At 42.1% G+C, this 21,862-nt stretch overlaps 1 protein-coding gene across 2 annotated transcripts in view; it reads right to left on the bottom strand.

Moving 5' to 3' along the window:
• LOC133003908 (cGMP-dependent 3',5'-cyclic phosphodiesterase) overlaps positions 1-21,862 on the bottom strand; it is a 156,059-nt gene that overhangs the window by 21,904 nt on the left and 112,293 nt on the right. For both annotated transcript variants that reach the window (XM_061073729.1, XM_061073730.1), the window contains exons 3-9: positions 9,372-9,461; positions 9,027-9,115; positions 4,994-5,103; positions 4,063-4,118; positions 3,807-3,866; positions 3,186-3,342; positions 2,397-2,449 (exon numbers count right to left, since the gene is read on the bottom strand). In XM_061073729.1, the coding sequence (XP_060929712.1) occupies positions 2,397-2,449; positions 3,186-3,342; positions 3,807-3,866; positions 4,063-4,118; positions 4,994-5,103; positions 9,027-9,115; positions 9,372-9,461 (615 nt within the window). The remainder of the gene's footprint in view (positions 1-2,396; positions 2,450-3,185; positions 3,343-3,806; positions 3,867-4,062; positions 4,119-4,993; positions 5,104-9,026; positions 9,116-9,371; positions 9,462-21,862) is intronic.

Here is a 21,862-nt window from a genome sequence, read left to right as displayed (position 1 = left end):
ACTACCTTGCTTAATACATGGGTGTATCCTGGGTCTTTTTCTTTTATGACAATAATCTTACTAATAATAATCAATACACCAAATAAATCACTTTTACTCATTGTATGTTGTATTTAATAAGTGATCATATCATCAAAACATTAATTTCCTTGCAGATAACCTTGAATACATGATCATGCATTGATTTAAGCACAAGATTAACGTTTTCCGTTGAAATTGTAAGTCTCTAAATCCCTGCGTAGACAATGAAAGTCGCGTTTTGCTGCCTGTGTGTGTGTAAGTGTGTGTGAGTGTCTGAATGTTTCTGCTGCCGTGCTCTGTGTCCTGAGGGGTTGCAACCAATATCCTGCTGTTGTCTCTGATGGGAAACATTTCATTCACATTCATAGCCTGAAATAGACTCCTGAGGTGCAAACAAGCCCACCTTTATACACGCTGACACAAATACTGTCAGTACACACGCAATATACACACGCGGACATGCACGCTCACGAACCCACGCACAGTTATACGTAAGAGCAGCGTTTCCTGACACAATATTCTTCTGTGTAATCCACAGAGCTGGATGGAGAACAACCAGGACAGGAATAAACAACAGCTGCTGCCAACACACACTCGCCCCTCAGTCACACACGTAAATTATGTTGCTGCACCCACATATAATAATAAGACCCTCCGCCCCCTATTTTCCCAAATACTGCTAATCTCATAAGAGCTGCCCCGAGCCCTTCCCACCAAAATGACGATTCTGAAGAAGCAACAATTTCCTGCTCTTCTTTCTACCTTTCCTCCTCTCCCATTCCCCTCACTCCTTTTAACAACTGTAGCCTAACAATAAACAGGCGGAAAAAATCATGTCGCACTCAAAACACATTTTAAAACCCCCGCAGGCTTTTACAGCCTCTCCCTTCCTTCAAATGCATGTTGGAGGCGTCAAAAGCTGACGTTGTGTTGTATGCGCAGGCCGCACTGCAGCAGTTTGACCACACAGAGACGTTCATGCAACTAGGAAGGTAGAACAGTTGCAGGTAGATCATAATAATCCCTCACCATTCTCAGATTTTTACCATTTTTATAGAGAAATAAATAGATTTTTGTCACAATCTTTTTCTCATGCAGCCAAAGTGAATATAATTTTCTGCTACAAGAGCACAGCAGTTAGAACTAAATGAGTTTATCTTATTAAACTGACAGAAGACATAATTGAAAATTCTGAAGAAAATGGGTAGAAGGGTGAAAATGAGCTGCTGATTATGCATCAGAGTAAAACATTTGAACAGGTTAAGTGCTTAAGCTTCAAATGGTTTTATAATAACTGACATATTTTCAGACTTTCTGTTTTCGAAAGAAAAATACATAAGAACTCCAGTGTTTAGGCTTTATAAGGATCTATGGTACAATTGGAATACAACATCTATATTTTAGTCATATTGTCTGATTTCAATAGTGTACAATCATTGTGCATTTTATTTCTACTTCAAGAATTGCTTCTATTCCATGGAGGCTGCCATGTTGAGTGACCATGTTTCTACAGTAGCCCAGAGATAAACAAACCAATAACTAGCGTGGACCTTTCATATTGTTATATTGCCTGAAGGCCACTGTAGATTCAATACGCTTGGAGAGAAGGGTTGAGAAGGGGTTTTCCGTTAGTTGCAATCTTCAACCTTACCACTGTATGTCTCTAAATCCTGCACAGTGGTCCCTTAAAAATATTGTGAATATCTGAATCTCCAAAAATAGTTGTTAAGTATTAAGGCTGCAACTAACAATTATTTTCATTATTGAACTTTTTGATTTCAAGATTAAACGATTGATTATTTGGTCTGAAGCAAATTTTCTTTTTTATTTAAAGATATCTTTCGGGCTGTTTGCCTTCATTGATAGAACAAATATGAAATGAGGAGAGATAACGTTGAAAGACAATGTCCTACAGTTTAGAATAATGGTCTAAAGTTAACAATCAGACAAGACATCAAGTCATTTATGCTCAGTCGTCTGAGAAACGAACCACAAGTGTTTTACATACATTCATTTGCCTTTTATGAAGCTCTGAAAGAGTCTTTGTATCTCTGATGCAGTATAACCTTCACCTCTCCCTCCTCCATAGCTTGTCTTTATCTATGAATCATTTCTTATATTTGAAATGTTGTCAGGTTTCTGCACAAACTGTAACTGAAGCCTGATATCTTCCCCCGCTCTCAGGGAACGTATATCATGCATATGGAGGGGGCATGCTGATGAAGTAATTTTGTGATAAAGAGCCTCTGGTATGGGCACTGACAGGGTGAGAGAGGGGTAGTCGCTGGGAAGGAGTTCATGCTTTGCATGGGCTGTACATTTTTAACTGTGCATGTGTACCATGTGGGAGTGTGTGAGTGATCTCGACCACTTACATAATTGATGACTTTGAGCTGGAGAGAGGCTGCGTCAAGGTCATAGAGCTCGCCTGAAAGTGAAAAGGGAGTGAGAGAGAGACCGTGATGGGAGAGAAAAAACAGAGAGGAGCAAGGGCAGATTGGCGTCTGGGAAGGACGGGAATGCAGAACATGTACACGAGTGGACAGAAAGCAATCCGCGGAGGGATGCACGGAGACAGCGAGGTCGAGGGAGGGTGAACGCCAACCAGCTAACAGAGGGACTAATCATGAAGACAAGACAAGAGATGGAGGGATGCCTGGACTGCAGATGAAGACAAAAAGAGAGTGCTTGCACGGGGAAGAAGAAGAAAGGTCGGAAAAACCTAAGGGGACTACAGGCAACTCATATTTGTTGGCAATTACCAGGGAGTAAACAAGATGGAAGTGTGAATGTGTGTTTGTGGAGCAGCAGTAGCATTAGCGAGTCAACTTTCATTAAGCATGAGATTTTAAACAGTGTATTTGCAAAGCTTTCTGTTTTCACACAGGAGCTGTCACATATTTCCTGTGCCAGTGACAGAGTCCATCTAAATTCATAGAGCTTTTTGTCCAGATGGGTTTTTCTACTAATATACCTCACCTCTCATAAACCAGTGTGTGTGTGTGTGTGTGTGTGTGTGTGTGAGTGGACAGTGTCAGAGTGTGTGAGTATAAGAGTGTGTGTATAAGCATATGTGAGTATGTATGCATATGTGTGTGTGTGAGAGAGAGAGACAGAAAATATGTGCTAGTGTATGATCGTGTGTGAGTGCGTGCCGACATTACCGCAGAGTTGCAGAATGTTGCGGTCCAGCTCGCAGTAGTCCTGCTCTGAGACGTTGAGATGCAGCAGTGCATTGTGGGACTGTATGGGCGAGGGGCTGAGGGGAGGCCTCTGGTAGGACGTCTGAGCGGCCTGGACTCGCACGCACGCCACCGAGGCCTGGGATGTGGTGCAGACACAGACAAGCACCAAAGTCAGTTGAGAACAATATTTCTTTAGTTTACAAAAACCAATGGAAATGTAATGATGTGATGTAAATATCAAACAGGAATCCCTACTGAGCTTGGGTGTATGATCACAACACACACACTTTTAGCAGAGATACATTGAGCAACTAGTAGACAGACATTTTGTGAGCTTGAAAATCTAGTGAATTTAAACGAGGTGTAATAAGGGGACAGTTGGGCCTTAGTGGAGGTCTGCACTCTATAGGTAAATTTAGGTGTGGCTTCCTTTAAAGGCTTTTTCTGTGTCTACATCTGTTTGTATTATTGGCAAAGATCTGCCTTCATACAGGCTGTGCATTTCCTCCACTGTAAAACATGTTGAGCACCATGGTGATGGCCTTGTTGCCAAGTTGTTTTCATTTTTTTATGTTTACGACATGAAATAGGAATGCTTACGTGTTTTTCCAGAATGTTAAAATGCAGTTCATCCTGATCAGTCAGTGGATTACAGCCAACCTGCAACACACAAACACACATCAGTCCAATCCCGTACATGAGCATGAATCTTCCAGGGCGTTGTTGTGTCTTTGTCGTGAATCTACTGAACCCATGTTATTTATTTTCATGAATAGACAAAGCTATGACTTGATCAGCACATCAGTTTATTATTGCATTGAAACCCCAGTACATGTCCTTATAATCAAGGTCTCACCAGTACGACAGCGATGGCCTTGTCCCGCTCCTGGTTCAAGATAGGAATCACAACAGCTGAGAGACAGAGACACAGAGAGATAGAGACAGAAAGAGAGAGAGCGAGAGAGAAAGAGAAAGAAGGAGGACAAGCATTCATAATACATAACACACAGATTCACACAAAACAAACATTTTTTAAAAAAATGTCTCCTCATGTCCTTGTCGTGCTCTTAATATTAAATATTATCTCCCTCCATGTTCTAACACTAACAGGGGAGTATAAAGGAAATGAACATGGGAGAAATAAACAATTGATGTCCTTGCATAACACTGTTTCTTCTTCTCTTTCATCTCCTTTCATTTGCGAGTCAGGTCGATGTGGAGCAGACAGCAGCAGCAGATCCACGTGGCCAAAATAAGTCTAATAACTCAGGGTTGTTGTGTTTGTTTGTACAGAACACGCAAAATGGTGATTAGGCCACATTGGACTCTTATTTCCACAACAATATTGATCGTCCATCGGTATTTATTGAGCTATTATGATTCAGGAATTTGTTCTTGTACTTTCAGCTGTTTGTGTGATTACATTCCTCAAGGTTATTTTCTCTTTTCTCGCCCTTAGATGAAAAACAAAAACATTAATTTAAAGAGTGTGGACTCTATTCATTCTCCTCGAACTACTGGGTGTTTTTTTCTTGTTCTAAAACTTTCATCGCTTTGTTTCTCGTCCAATTTTGCTGCCCACACAGATACCTCTTCCTCAGCAATCATCATCTTCTCTTGTTCACTACTTCCCTCTCACTGTTCTCACATCTCTCTGCTCCTCTGTATGCACAGAACTATGCTCGCACAAGCAGGCAAACATGCGTGCACACACATGCTTCCCCATTTGTGTGTCCACAAGCACCATTCACACACACACACACACACACACAGGCGCACACACACACCTCTTCTGTGTGCCGCTAACGGTGCTGCGAGGCAGATTCTGTATTTCTCTGGCAGTTCAGATGGAGGAAGGCCGGCACACTGACATCGCTTCAGCTGGTCCGCGATACTCCTAAGACAGACACACACAAACACACATGTTGAGCTCGACCCTGGTTGGAGAGGGACTGTTACCTACAGCATGCTGGTCAGAGCCAGGAGCAGAGAGCGAGAGAGACGGTGGGTCAGACAGTGGGGAGACAAACAGGAAGAGCAGATTGGGAAGACAATCTGAGCAAATGGAAAAACAATCAGCAACATTACAAAAACAGACACGTTGTGTTCATTGATACTGACCAAAACAAAAAAAAATGAATGTATGAATAGTTCTATTATTCATTGTGTCATTATATGAAATCAATACGACCATTTGTGTGTGTATGAGTCTGTGTGTGAGTGTGTGTCTGTCTGTCTGTATGTGTCTGTCTGTGAGCGTGTGTGCTGGCCAGGTGTGAAGCCAGGTGTCATGGTGGCAAAGGTGTAGGTCTGCGTTTGTGTTACAGTTGATACAGAGCGCAGGTTTCTTATGTTAAAATATAAGACAAGAACTTGTTTACTCTTGACTTACCAATGCCAATGACACAAACACACACACACACACACACACACACCCACACACACTTGCAAAAAACATGTGTCACAGTCCATTAAACACACAGTGAAATACAAGAGAAAAAGAAGGAAAATAGTTTTGAGACACGCACGCAGCAGTGGCTAAACGTCTATGTTTTGCCTCGATGTAAAAATGTCCATTAATCTCGTTCTCATTGTCGTTGATCATTGTGGGAAATAGAGCTGACATTTATTTAATGTCTGTTCAAATCAGCTTTACTGCGTGATCATGAAGCCAATTTATTCCGAGCATGTAAAAAGAAAAACAGGAACCCCTCAGAGGCAGTGAGAGGGAGCTGGAGTAGTGGCACACACAGGTTTACAGTGTGGAGTCGGAGGTCTGTGGCAGCAGCCAGCAGCTGCAGCAGCACAGACTGCGAGATGGACAACAGACCACAGTGATGTCCGTGGATATGTGAGTCGGTGGTGCTCATACAGATCAGCTGATGATTAATAGATGTGGGTGATGCTCATTCCTGAACCTGTACTATGAAATCCACCCTTCATAACTGCTTTACCATTTTCTCTGTACGGTTCTGCACATGACAGAGCTCATAAGCGTCACTATAAAAGCTCCTAGTTTGTGTTTGCCTTGTCATGTATATACTGTAAGAATACACAACTCTGTCGTAAGGGAGTAATAGTACCTCTGTGTGAACTATTTAAGATACATAGCTCACAAGTGAAACACAGTGGTGAAAGCATTGTGGTAGAGCCTGCATACTTCAGTCGCATGATGTGTAAATACATTTTGCAGCTGTGGATTTGATATTAGGCAGCACAGTGGTGCACTGTCAACTTACAACAAGAAGGTTCATGGTTCGAATCCCAGTTTGGCCAGTGTCTGTGTGTGGGGAGTTTGCATGTTCTCCCTGTGTCTGTGTGGTTTTTATCCAGATACTCCAGCTCCCTCCCAGAGTCCACAACATCCGTCCAGTGTCTACATGCTTCTCTACCAATGTAAATACATTTTGCATTAACAGGTCGAATTTTTAGTTAATAATAGGGTGAACTTTTGTAATGCCTTCACTAAGATCACAGGAGTTACCTTTCCATTGGATCCTGAGCTGTTTACTGGGAAACTTCACAACTTTCAACGGGTCTTTAACGAAGCTCCAAATTAAATTTGCAGGAATTGCTTTATGTGTGGCCAGGAAATGTATAGCAATGACTTGGAAGTCTGATTCCCCGACTCTCATAGACAGATGGTCTGTGGAAATGAACAGTTGAATTCCTCTTGAAAAGATTACATATAGTCTCAGAAAGAAATATAAGTTATTTTTGAAAATCTGGCAGCCTTATTTGGAGTACATGGATACACCACCAACGGTACCATAGGACTGAAACTATTTGGAGCTCTGAATTACATTATTTACTGTGTCATTGCGGTATTTCTCTGTGATGTGTCATCCTATGCACCAACTTTTTTCTTCTTTTTTTTTTCTCTTTGGGTGGGGGGAATTATTTACTTTATTTATTTAATTAGTTTTATTTCATCTATGTGTGTATTTTTTTAATTTTGTTATGTAATTTTCTGTAGTGTTTAATGTAGAGTGCTCTGTATGCATGTTCTCTTGCATTGTGAAAATATTTGAAAAAATAAAATATTCCCAAAAAATAATAGGGTTGATAATCCTGGAAACGCTAACAAGAGCAGACTACACTAAAATGCATCTGACAGGACAGTGGTGCACTGTCAACTCAATGAAATATTTTGATCTTAGTTTTTTAGATGATTTGTTGAACATTTAAATAAGAGTTTTGTCCTAAATATGTATTTGATAAGCGTATATAACCTGCAGTCCAAATGATAGTTGTACAAAATCAATCATCGATCATCTGCAATCTGCCAATAATAAATGAATTCGTCCTTTTCACAAAACTATGTTTGATGGATATAAAATTAGCTCCAACTAAAAAAGGCTTGCAGTAGTTGTGCAGCAGCATTGTGAATCTCTACATTGTGAATCTCTTCAACCTTTAGATGTGCATCTACCTTCTGCAATATATACAATTTATCTTATCTTGTAAAACACAAGAGTTTTGAGTATAAACAATCGAGAAGGGATTTATTTGCAGATGATGTTTGTGCACTTTTTGTGTGTCTGTGTGTGTCAAGGTCCAGTTAATGGGTTTGTATGTAATAGAAAATGGGCTCAACCACCACGGCCTTCTGCCTCCCAGACGGGTTCATGGAGTGTGTGCATGTTTGTGCTTTTGTGTGTGTGTTGGTCTCGATAACAGGCTTATATAAGCAGGTGAACTGGAGGGAGAAAGTAACAAAGTGCCCTGTAGCTCTTTTAATATCCCCACTACCTCAAGACTGCATGCTGCACTGACAGTGTGTTAGCGAATATCTGTGTGTGTGTGTGTGTGTGTGTTTGTGAGTTTGAGTGCACTGGGTTGTATGTTTGTCTTGTGTCCTTGCATGCTTGTGCATAAGCATGTAAGTGTGTGCGATCCAGTGTTTCTGTGGCAATGAGGTGTTGGAAAAGAGGTTCCTATCTGACAAACAGACAGTTTCATCAATAATGTAGTATTGGTTTTTGCCAGCGCCCGGGCAGCAGGGCGCAGTCGCACGCAGGGCTGTGGAGCTTCGGAGAGCACTTAAGAGTGGAGAGGATCGTCATGTCTTACCGAGGGACCCCGGGCGCTGTCACCTCGGCTATTAGCCCTGCAACGCCTCCGCGGGGAGAGGGCTTGAAGGTGAGAGAGGGAGAGGAGCGGCGGGGAGGGGAGCCGGAGGGGCGGAGAGCAGAGAGGCCGAAACACAACCGGCTTAGTGCCTCATCGCTCTTCGGGGAGAGACCGGGCAGAGAGGGGAAAGAGGGCAAAGACAGGCTGATGCAGTGAGGTGGCAAGGTGGAATAGCACATGACAGCGGAAGGGGAGAGCTTGTCAGAGAGGCAGAGGGGGGAGGTGTAATGAGAGGAGGTGAAAAAAAGAAAAAGTGAGATGAAGGGAGAGTTCTAATGAGAAAGCAATAGAGATGAGAGAGGAAGAGGATAAAAGCAGAGGCGAGGGCCGGTGTTGTCTCTCGATGATGACATCTCCCTCTGTGACGCTTTTGTGTTGATGGTGTGATTTTGGGTCTAAGCAGCTCATATTCATTCAGGTGCCACCTGCTTTTCCTGCAGAGAAAAGAGCTGTTGTGTGTGTGGTTGTGTGTGTGTGTGTGTGTGTGTGTGTGTGTGAGTGTGTGTTTGAGTGTGTGTTTCCCCCTCGCTTGTCTCGCCCTCGTTCTATTGCTTTTCAGGGTGTCGCCGCCCTCAGCGAACGTCGGAGCAAATCAGCGTACAGCGGTGATTCACCCGAGACAAAACATCTGCTGCTCGCTGCATGGAGACACACACACACAGACACACAAGCATGAGCAACACACACCTGATCTTTCCCTCCAGAGGCAGTTCATGTGGCGGGTCGTCAGACAGCAGCCTTGAGTCTCCCTCCAGCAAGTAGACACATACACACTCCTAGAATAAAACACACACACACACACACACACACATTTATGTACACATTCATTTGTAGGATTAATCAGATCCTAACTAATAAAGTGAGTGATGAGCCACATCCATTTACGGAAAGGCCCCGGTCTGTGTTCCTGCTCGCGTGTCAGGAAAGAGACACTTAGCTCCACTACGCTGCAAACGCTGACAGGAAAATCAGGAAAATTCCAATTATGTTCTACTATTTGTATAAATTTTGTGTGTGTTTGTGCTCAAATACCGTGCTGGATAGCAGCTCCTGAACGCTGTCTCGAAGGGCCACTCGCAGCGAGCGAGCATCAACAACCGCCGCCAACCGCAGCAAAGCATCCTGGGGAGGGAGACAAACAGAAGCCCTGATGTCTGTTTGGTTGTTTGCTTATGATCTCAACGCACGGCTCCAGAAACCTGAGGCCTTTGCTGTATTTGTGTTTTTTTTTGTGGGTACAAGGTTTATGTTGCGACAACTCTTCCCCAGATATTCAGCTTGGCAGGCAGCGACGGCCTCTGAAACAATATTTAAACTGTGACACACTCTGCACACGCACAGCAAATCTGTGCCTGTTGGAGGAATGAGCGAGGCACTTTAAAATGAACTGAGCTCAGACGTGTCTGGGATTAGGGGAGTTAGTGTTGCTCTTTAGGACACTCTGTGCTTTTGTATCATTTTGGCAACATGAAAACCAAACACTTAACAATTAATTTACATTGTTCAGTAGAGAAAAATGGATGGGTGGGTGTTGAGGTCGGTGGGTGGGTGGATGGATGGATGGATAGATGGACTTTATTGATCCCAAACTGGGAAATGAAAGAGCACATATACTGGCAAATATCTTGTTTTTCCTTCCCTCACTGATGCTACATTTTTTTTTTTTTTTTTGCAGTTCTTTTTATTTGAACAATGTTTTTTTATTAATTTCCAATAAGAACCTACAAAACACATTGACACATACCACACAAGTTGCACAATGAAATGCAGGGGAACTTCACTGCATACAAATACATACCAAAAATAAATAAATAAATAAAGATAAACACGCACACAAACATACATACCTACGTAAAATAATAACAATAATAAATAAAATAAAATAAAACTCTCGATATCCCTACAGATAGATATAATCTACCGTTGCCCACAACTCTTCAAATTCCTGTGCTTTACCCCTGATTACATAGGTTAGCTTTTCTAATGTAACATACATTGCCATCTCTCTAATCCAAGATTGTGTAGACGATACTTCAGTCTGAGGCTACTTTTAAAGATTTGATTAAGGCACTTAACTTGGAGAGAGGTGCTTGGAAACATGGTGGTTATCTTAATTACAGTCTGCCTCTGCTCGTCTAATGAAAATTAAAAATTCTTCATTCATCTTTTTTGACGTTCCACTTCAAAAATCAGCACATCTACAGGTCCAGTGAGACAGACATGGAGTACCACATCTCAGCTGAAATAAACCAGACACAAGTGACCCCTCTTCAGAGTAAAGACTGGGCGTTTGTTTGTTCGATGTCCAAACTCATCTAAAGTCTTTATTGCTTTTCTGAATGGCCTGGCTTGAAGTTTTACGCCTGCCATCATAGAGAGAGGTGAGACATGATCAAACTACAAATGCTCTAGTCAGGGAAAGCAAAAACTAAAAAGAAAGAAGCTTGAATTCTATCTCCGTTCATCACTTTACACGCCCAGCTGATGGCTCCAACAAATTGTCAGTTTCAAAAAGAAGAAAATTGCAAAAAAGACAGAAAGAAAAAAAAACAGACCCTCAATTCTGCTGTCAAAACGTGTATGGTGAAGGGCGAGGCTGTCTCGGAGGCTGTTTGACCAGCCGGCAAACACTTCATTTGAAGCATACTAATGTTTTAAAAGGGACAATTTAGCTGCAAGGTGAGAGCAGTTAGTTTTCGCATCGCTCCTCTAAAAGCAGCTTTCTGCTTTAATAAAGATTGCGTCTGGAGACATGGAGGAAAAGGAAAACAACAGAGGGGATCTGAGATAACAGGAGATGTTACATTTTAAGGTCATGGAAGATTGAGCTTGTGCCTCAGGGTTTTTTGTTTGAACATTTTTACTTTCTACTTTACAAACACTAAAAAACAGGTGAACAGAATAGGGTTGTGCGATCAGTTAAAATGTTCCAGTCGGCCACAGTCAGCCAAAACCATCGATTCACATTGTATATGTGCTTGTGTGTGTACTCATGTCGCCAGTCCCAGCAAATGCAATGATGGAAAAGCTATTTGCCACAAAGAATGCTAAATTACCTATTTTGGCTTATTTTGGCTTTAAATCGGACAAAACATCCAACCTGAAGGAGTAACGTGATGGCAAAAGATTCGAACACGATGCATGTGCACAAGCATTTGTGAACACGTTTTTCTGAGCAAAATACTGTGCGATTTTTGGGATTGTTAGACCCGGTATCGACATCCATCCTGAGAGATCAGGGGGCGGATTGTGTGTTCCTACCTGGTATTAAATGCCTCTTTTGAAGGTGACTCCTTGGACTATTTGTGATAAGATCTCACTTTCTCCCTCTAAATGGAAATGTGTGTTTGTGAAGACAAAATTATGTTATTTTTACAGATGTGTTCGATGACACTGTTTGTGTGTCTGTGAGCAGTGTCAGGATGGACTGAATGAATAGATACATCTAATGATATATAAATTAGAAGTGCCAGTTCCTAGGTTAGGCTATTGTTGAATCAATTCTCGAGGAGACAGCCTCATATTTATCAAAATAAAATTGCCAAAACAATCTGCAGCCGACGATCGATGATATATCCGTCCAATCTCCCAACCCTCGTACCGAGCTGCATCATCTTACAACAACAGCTTTATTATCAGATGAGTGCTCATAACATCCAATGTGACAGCTATATAAATTCACACAGTAGGACTATTTACGCACTGTGTGCAGTGTGCTTAAATCCCTAGCAGCTCCAGTTATCACACTGCATTATGATAACATGTAACTGCGGTTTAGAGACGCATCCCAGTGGGTCTTCGAAAATCTGATCAAAGCGTGAAAAAACACTGGAAGAAAACGAGGAGGCTTAAGACTCTGCAGCTTTTAAAACTTTGTACGAAATATAAATTGGAGAGAAGACGATAGTGTCGACAAATAATGTCTGCTACTGCCAGATCATCCTGCTTTAGTCGTTTCCGACAAAGCTGTCAGAGTTACACAGCGGAGCCGGAAGGAAGAGGAAGAGCTGCTCGATGTTCCACTGAGGTTGACCATCTGTCGGCCTCTGCTTTAATTTGTCCTCCTCCTCCTCTTTTTGACACCCTCCTCGTATCCTGTTCTCCTCCACCTCTCACTGAAGTTCATGTTGGGTTCAGTGGGGGGAAGAGATGGGGAAGGAGAAAGGCGGGTGGTGTTTGGGAGTTTGCGTTGGGGGGGGGGGGGGGGGATGGATGGATCAAGGAGTGGAGGAGGAGAGAAGAAAAGGGAGCGATGGAGAGACAGTGGAGGCTTGTCATGCCTGAGCACTCAGTGTTGGTTATTACATATGATTAGAGATGATTAAATGTGATTAACTTTGATCACTCAATCAGCCGCCAGAGTGCTGTTGTAATGAATCTGGAGCTCATCCAGTATGTGTGCGTGTGTGTGTGTGTGCGTGTGTGTGTGTGTGTGTGTGTGCGTGCGTGTGTGTGTTTGAGCGAGTGTGTTGCATCCTAAGCCATGGATCTTGAAATTATTGCACAAATCCTCACAAGCAATATTTGACCGGAAGCAGCAAACAGATATCTGTGCCTCACCCAACTCTACTGTCAGACAGAGAAACCTGCTGCCCTTTTCTTCATGCGTGTGCACGTGCTTTACTGGCACTAAAATGTATGCCTATGTAAAGTCAGATGCTGTCTTATGACCTTTTGTAAATCATTTCTCGCCATAAACCTCAAACCAGCTGTCATATTAATTTACCTGCTCCTCCTTATATCGCTTCTCTCTCTCTCTCTCTCTCTCTCTCCTCACCCAACACCCACCCACCAAGTCCTGACGCACCCACTCAAAACACATTTGTGTTTTTTTTGCTCATAAAATAATCAGTTCCTTTCCCTATTTTTGCTTTTAGGAAATTTCATTAGAATTACGGATTAATTTTTAATTTTTACCATGTTATCTTCTCCATAAATTACTTTTATTTGGTTGCTATCAGGTGATGCTGTTTCTCAAAAAGATGAGCTTTTGCAAGAACAAAAACGCACACAATGTATTTCAGAGATCATGCAGGGGGGGTTAATGGTCACTGCAGGAGGAAGCACTGCCCAGAGGAAAACGTAATCTTTCAATTATTTCAAAACTGAAGCATGACGGTCTGCAAGTTTTGAATGAAAACAGTGAAATGATTTCATTACACTAATAGAGAGTTTTTCTCTAATGCCTTTTAATGTTAATTTGGCCAAAGCTTTTATCCGAATTGATTTGGAAAAGCCACGGCAGAGAACATATTTTAATACGAGAGACGTCCTCCCTGATCACGAAGAGGAATCACAACAGCATGACGGGACAACGTGAAGTCCCATTAACATAATAGTGCACGCTCATTATTCTGATGTAATTATTTGTGATTTCATTTCAGAGATACATTCATTCGACTCATTCCATTACTGTCATTCACAATATGTTACAGCAGTGTGCTCATGTGACGCTGGGTTAATTGCGTTGTCTTGTTTCACATGCAACATAGCAGTAGATGTTAAACCAGTTCATTATGGTTTTACCTCTTTTCCTCCCACCTTCCTTTCAGGCCTCTCTAACTTTTCCTCCCTGGGTCATTGTGACTTACTTGAACCTCAAAATCTCCTCCCGTTCCTCTCCCACTCCTCCTTCCCTCAGGGTGAAGTATCTGGTGTTGCCTTTCTCACCACTGATCAGCATATCTAAACACAGACGCCCCTCACATACATATTTCCTCTGTCTCTTTTGAAAAAGACAGACTTGGGTTCATAATCTTGATTTGGGTTTGACGCTCTAATGTTCAGAAAACACATCAGTTTTCCTCAATTGCTGCAGCTCCTCTATTCAGCCTCTGTCTGAAATACTTTAAGCTCCTGTCTCTTCAAGCCCCCCCTACCTGTAAACTGTGATTGGCCCACTGGCCCTCTCTGTTGTGGTTGGTCTACTACTTCCATTGTGTAGGGGTTAGGGTTCTTTACCAGCTTTGTTAGACATGAGGAGCTTTGTCTATTTTAGACTTTGAGCTTTTTAACTTTCCACTAGAGGAAAGAAGAAAAACTGTAAAAGCATATGACTCCTTTAAGATGCAGCTGCTTGTGTAGCCAGTTAATATTAGCTCATAATTAAAATCAGTGGCTCTTCTGTTTATCATCCGACATTGTTCACATCACAATGAACACATAGAACTGTAATTGGGGACAAAGGGGTATGAGTTACTCATAGGCAGCCATCAAGAGGACAATTCAAACTATTTTCTATTTGTATGTCCCCCTGTAGATTTCACCCTTTCCTTGTGTCTTTTCCCTGAACTGCAGCAGCCATAAATCAGAGTTAATAGAGAGGGAGGCAAACATTTGGAGCATAACTCCAGGAGGACAACTCACTGAAAAGTTTAATTAAGTCTACATGGACAGAGCTGTGGCTGGCAGGATAAAGACAAATCGGCTCGCTACAATGTCGAGATAATTTCCTACTTAGCAGAACTAGGCCAGATAATATTTGTACATTCCTTCAGGTTTAGGTTTATTTTAGTCTGCTGTGCTCTCTTTGCTTGTATGAACGACAACTTTCCCAATACTGTCTCGTGTACACATGCCTATATGTCGTATAGGGTTTTGAAATCGTTCGAACTAAATTCACATAGCTGTTTGACCCAGCTCTGGTTGAGCCAACTCTCATACAGTTTTTTTTCTCTCTCTCTAATGAAGAGCATAATTGCAGAAACAGCTACACAGTTGTATTTGTTGATGTAGGATCTTCTCTCTGACAGGCTCTTTATATGAATCTGGAAGCTACAGCACCAGCGAAAGGTTCAGCGGGAAGAAGATTCGAGCCCCTGAGGAGCAGAGCAGCGAGATATGGAATATGCATGATGTAAGAAGCAAGAAAGCGATGCTGCAAATATGGCTGATGGACGACAAGAAAAAAGAGGAGGCGGTGGTGATGAAGTCAGTAAGAGATGAGGAGTTAAATACAGTAAAATCTTAAATTTACTGTTATTTACTTCAACTGAAGATAAAAGGTCCTATGTTAAATCCAGGCTATCTACGTATATATCGCCAGGCTACAGTTTATAAAGAGAATCTGACTTTTTCTGTTTTACATTTAGTATAAAGCTAAAAATAAGTTTTTGTAAAAACAAGGCCATGACCTTTGGCCTACCAAATCTAATCTGTGAGTCTAAGTGAACATTTGAAAACATAAGGTCTCCGAAGGCCCGGAGGCATTAAAAATGAAAAAACTTAAGGTGGAGCAACAGAGGCAGGATCGCTCCTCGATGAAAGATAGACTTGTAACAAATAGTAGGCAGAAACAACGATATAAAAATTACACTATAGAGAAACAGACTGGCACTAATAGGCAGATAGATTGTAGACATATATGAAGGATATGGATCTAGGTTGTCTTGGATATAGTTTGATCCCAAGTATTTTCAGTAGGTGGACTCTGTGCTAAGAAATACTTCAATTTTGCTTCAGAAAGAAGTTTCCCATTTTCATTCCTGCTCCCATTTGGCCGTCATTGGAGAACAGCTGTTATTTGACAGTTTTGGTGGATGGTGTCGCTGGAAAAGACAAATGACTGGTTTATTTAGATCAGATGTTGATGAGCCCATGTGACACACATGACTTATAGATCCTGTCTTAGGAACAGCAGCCATAATTATAGAATAAAGTGCGACACAACAATTTATTTCTCTTGTGCACCCCCATCTGTCTTCTGCGGAAGACAAAAACTATAATCCTCATTAAAGTAAACCATATCAATTTATGTCCTTCCACTGAGCTTCTTCCTCCACCAACAATAAAAATCAATCAACCACTTTGACACAGCCACATGGGAAATAATTATTTGGAACACAACACTTTTCTTCGCAGAAATTCACTTTAGAAAAAACCAACAAGATACTGTTAACACAATTCAAGTGTCTCCACAAATCATTCCACATTCTTATCATTTAACAAGGGCCATTTTTAATGCTATGACATGTGCATTAGTATTTCAACAGTCTTGACACATCCTATTAGTCACTGTCCCAGATGTGAGTTGCGGGTAAATTTCATAATTTTGAGGAGAAGGACAGGATATAAGTTTTGTTCCTCATTTTAAACAGATGAATCCCTCTTAAAGGAGAAATAGTATGCTCATCTTCAGGTCCATCATTTTAAATTGGGTTATTAATTAAAAAAGGTTAACATGCTTTGATGTTCAGCAAACATATTAGTTTCCTCAGGCTGTCCATCGCTGCAGCTCCTCTGCTCGGCTCCTGTCTCTTTACGGCCCCCTTTCTGATGAAGCCCAGTGTGCTCTGATTGGCCAGCCGCTTCCAGTGTGTTTAGGAGATATCTACCTCTGCTCTTGTTTTACTTGGCTTGCCAGATTAGCCTCTAGGCGTGTATTATGCAAGTCTTGAACATTGTGATATCATGTGACATCATGATTCCCCTGAAGTATCGGCTAGACTTCTGTTGGGGAATTTATTATTGAGTAAAACTTCTCGAACAAGGTTTTTTGTTTGACTTTCCAACAGTATTTTACACATATTTGTCACCATTTCACCAATTTACCCCTCAGGCTACCTGGTGCTTGACTACACTCATAAATGTGATGAAGTTAAATCATTCATCTGAAAGCCAGATATTAGATTAGCCAGCTAGCTCAATACTAATATTCTAAATTGGCCCCATTAGATAAAGACCTAGCTTAGCTAAAGACTCGGCTGGGAGGATTAATCTGAGGAGCTAATTGGAGCCTTTAGGGTAACACCCATATTTCTCATCCGCTGCCTTGTTCACGGAGCCGTCTAATGCCGAGAATCAAGCCAATCTGCATTTCAAGAGCTTCGACCTTGATCCAACAGCAAGAGGGAGAAGGGTAATGGCATCCCACTCCAGGAAGATTAAAAGCATCCTCCTTCATTCCCATAGATCTTTATGTAAAACCAACTGTTTACATGTTCCGACGAGCCCCTCGGTGCATTAAAGCAAACCGCGAGTCCACTCTCTCCGTTACTTGCTCTATGTTCACCTGTGCATGTTTAAGTGCACATGGGACGCAATGTTTACGCTGTAACGTTTGAGTTAAGTGAATCATCGATGCTGATTGATATTTTTCCAGTCAGTCGCTGAAGGGGAAGTGAAGGATACATGTCAAACAACCTAGCGGCACACACACACACACACACACACACACACACAAACACACACACACACAAGTGCAGTATGGCCAGAGGGAGGCTGGTAGCGTTGCATTGGGTCCTGGCTGTTATTCCAACAGAGCTGGGTCTCCAGTAGCATCACTAACATACTGGAGACACATGCACTGTAGAATACAGCCAGGCCATGATGACCGTCCCCGCCATGCACGCACGCACGCACGCACGCACGCACGCACGCACGCACGCACGCACGCACGCACACACACACACACACACACACACACACACACACACACACACAGATAAAGGATTGACAGTGTAAAACGATAAAGTGTTGCTGCCATGGCGATAAGTGTGAAGAGCAGGAGAAACAGGTGCCACACGCTGCGGCTGCTTAATTAACCAATCTTTGTGTGTGTGTGTGTGTGTGTGTGTGTGTGTGAGTATGTGTGTGTGTGTGTGTGTCTGTGTGTGTGTGTTTGTCTGTCTGTGTGTGTTTGAGAGAGAGATACAGTTTTGAGTGAAATGTATAACAGTGAGACGAGGTAACAGAACACATTATTTCCTCATGAACATGACTCGAGGGAAGTGGATGATAGATAGAAAGAGAGACAGTGACAGTGGCAGCAATAGACAGACTAAACAGGGGAAGCCAGTTCCATAAAGAGAGCAAACTGCTCGCTGATTAAATTCACACATCGCTCAGAGCAGAAAGATGCGTTCGAGTGTTCCAAGGAAGTTTGGAGACAGACCAAGAAACTGACACTGGAACGCGGTCTCACTGTCCCTGACGGACAGGGTCACTGGTCATTGATATCTGTGCTTTGTGGTCGCTGTTCTCTAATATATGTCACTTCTACAAAGAAAATCAATCATTCACGTAAGCCTTTTTTGGTCGAATCATTAAGACTTCATGACTTAATTAAAGCTGGGGGCCAAATTTTATATGAGCTCATCCATAAGAAATGCAACAAGATTTATTAGGGATCAGAGCCACAAGCTGTAAAAAACCTGACAATAATATTCTGGCGATAATGATCGTCTGCCAGTTCTGCTCTCAGTCGGTCTGAGGCTTTAGCGTCTCCAGAGACAACGGCCCACAGCTGCTCACATCTGGTCTCACTAATACATTTTAATTAAAGAAAAAGAAGAATTAGAGAGGGAAAGGTTAGAAATGAAGCTCAACAGATTCCTGATCTGATTCAGGGTTGTAGTCTTTGTCAAACCTATTAGATAATTTTCCTATTAGTTCAGTTGTATTATAAACACTATATGCTCTACTTTTCTCTTCGTGGCTTTTTTTGTAAAAATACAAATGTAATATGCTCTGTAATTGCTCTTCTGTACGCAAATCCCCATTGCTACTGCCGGGTATATACCTCATATGCAAATGTATTTCATGTAGAAAAAAAGAGGTAATTTTAAAACAGAAGCCTGAATTCCAGGCTCCTGAATTGTCGCCCACTTGTTGGATTTGTTACACTTCACATACATGATGTGTTGTTTTCCATTGACAACTCCCAGAGGTCAGAACAACAATCGTCCGTTCACAGTTTAGCAGACACGATTAACAAAGAGGATGACGTAGCGTAATGCTCCCACATCTGGTGTCATTCCCTCGATTACTCTGATGAAGACAACAAGGACAATGACCAAGCTGCTGCTGAGGCCCCTTAATGAGGTCTGAATCTTCTACCCTAATGGACACAGACTCTTCAGGTTCCTCAAAAAGTACGAGCTACTTACTTTCATATATTTTTGCTAATTTGTATTTGGAGTAATATCCTAGCCTTGTATATATGTTTGTTCTTATGCAGATGAAGTATCAAACGATAAAATGTTAAGCACCTTGTCTAATTTCCACGGCTCTGATTGTCATCAGTTCTCACCGAGCGGCTGGCCTCCTTTCAAATGTCAACGACTGCCAATCAGCGCTGTCTAAATATCACGGCCGCTCGAAAAAACCATGCGAAAGAAATAATGCGTGGTGTATGATGGCACTATTGTTCGCGACAATGACACCTAAGTCTACTTTCTGCTCTCTATCCAGCAGCGCTGCAGTGAAGAGCTATTCAAAGCTACGGCCGGAAAAAGAAGAGACTGATGGGATTATACCCGACGAAAAGATCAGTCCCTTTTTTTCATTCACACAAACTCTGGCTAGGGGGCCATTATAATGGTCTCCATTCTTCATCCTCACCTTCTTTCTCATTTGCTACCAACCTCTTACTCATCTGTATCTGATTTGTGCTTCTGGTCTTTGTCGCTCTGTTCCCTATAATGTTTTACATCATCTCACTATTCATAGTTTCCTCACGCCTTCCCTCTCTCTTTGTCACCTGTCTGTTTCTCTGATCGTTCCTTCGCCTCATTACATCTTTCTTTCTTTCTTTCTTTCTGCTGCAGGTGTTTGACAGTCACTCTGTCGTCATATGGCTGTTCTATTTTAATCTGACTCTTCTGTTCAGGAACATACACCCACACGCTCTCACCAGTCTCTTGGCTCAATTTCACACTCAACTCACGCTCTCAATTCTTTCTTTTACTGGGTTGCTACCCTGCTCAAACACCCCTCCATCCATCTATCCATCAATCTATCTTTCTATCATTCATACATCAATTATCTGTCTGTCTGTCGATCCACCTATTCCTATATCCATCTATTGATTCTTATATCTATCCATCCCTCCGTCCTACCCTTCATCTATCCATCCATCCTGTTTAATATCCATCCGTCCGTCCGTCCGTCCGTCCGTCCGTCCGTCTGTCCGTCTGTCCGTCCGTCTGTCTGTCTGTCTGTCTGTCTGTCTGTCTGTCTGTCTGTCTGTCTGTCTGTCTGTCTGTCTGTCTGTCTGTCTGTCTGTCTGTCTGTCTGTCTGTCTGTCTGTCTGTCTGTCTGTCTGTCTGTCTGTCTGTCTGTCTGTCTGTCTGTCTGTCTATAAATAGGCTATCCAACAGGAAAACAACTGTTGCTGCCTTGGAAACTGCAGACACAGTAGAAAACCAAAATCGCCATGGATACAATTATCACAGTTGCCATGTTGGTCACAATGAGTCACTTGATAATGTCACAGTACATGAGCCTGTGTTTCTCTGTGCGTCCTGCCTCTGAACTCCGATCTACAGCCGTTGGCTACTGAAAATAGTAGCAAGACTGAATCTGTGTCATGATCCATCACTCACGGGACTTCCAGGGCTTCAAAGCCACTAGAAGGCTCCCGTGGGATTTGTTTGGCAACAAGTAAAAGAGTTTCTTTTGAAGCGGCCTTTAATGTGAAGTGGGGCAATTAGCTGTAAAGCAGCTGTTGCTAGGAAATAACAGACCTGCCGAAAAGTCAGTAATGGAACCAAAAAGGGGATTTCAGGTAAGACAACAGTCAGCAGAAATGAGAGAAACGGCTAACTGCTTTATTTTACCCAACCACAGAGTCACAGAGTTATCCCTATAGTGCTAATACATCTGAAAGGCAGCCAATGCAGTTAATGGAGGCTGGTACAAGTATCTTCATTTTAAAATAATAGCTAAATAATAACTAGGAACCCAGTAAATTACTATTCTCCGCGCCGCTGCGAAACTCGGAAAGAAATCAACCTCTTCGGACTTTTACTAAACTGAAGTATACAGCTTGGCCTTAACGCCGTCATCCTCTCCGTGTAGGCCTGTTATCTTCAGCTTTGTTATTAAATGTTTGGCAATTATTATTTGGCTGTCAGGAGATTTGTGGAGCAACTGCAAATGCTCCCTCCCTCTGCGCCTGTCTTTTACAACGCTAATTGTCTCAACAATTCTTGTTCTTTTTGGACAACAGACAGGAAGTCAGGAATACCAACACAGATGTAATCCCCATGTTCACAAACTTGTTATTTCCACCTGATGCCAGCCTTCTGTGTGAAAGGTTGTGTGTGTGTGTGTGTGTGTGTGTGTGTGTGTGTGTGTGTGTGTGTATGTGTGTTTGCGTTGGTGTGCGTGAGACATGAGATCCCACTTCAAAGTGTACACCTGCAATTGCAAATGAATGTTTCAAATTAGAAAATGAACATTTACTATATTATAATTAGAAGCACAATGTGATTGGTTCACCACACACACACACACACACACACACACACACACACAGACACACACACACACACACACACACACACACACACACTCACACACTCACACACACACTCACACTCACACTCACACACTTATGGAAATCCCAGGTGCGAGCTCACAATACCATTTTAGGGATTGAATCATGAAATCAGAAACAAAATACACACACAGATGAATAGACATAAAATGTTTTGGATGAGCGTTGTGATGAGATTGGTTTAAATGTTTTGTTGTACTTACTCGCACCTCTAATGAGATTCAGCGGCTTTGTGAATGTGTGT

The sequence above is a fragment of the Limanda limanda genome, chromosome 6 (assembly GCF_963576545.1).
Source record: "Limanda limanda chromosome 6, fLimLim1.1, whole genome shotgun sequence".
NCBI classification, from domain to species: domain Eukaryota; kingdom Metazoa; phylum Chordata; class Actinopteri; order Pleuronectiformes; family Pleuronectidae; genus Limanda; species Limanda limanda.
This window is presented reverse-complemented; position numbering and strand designations above follow the sequence as displayed.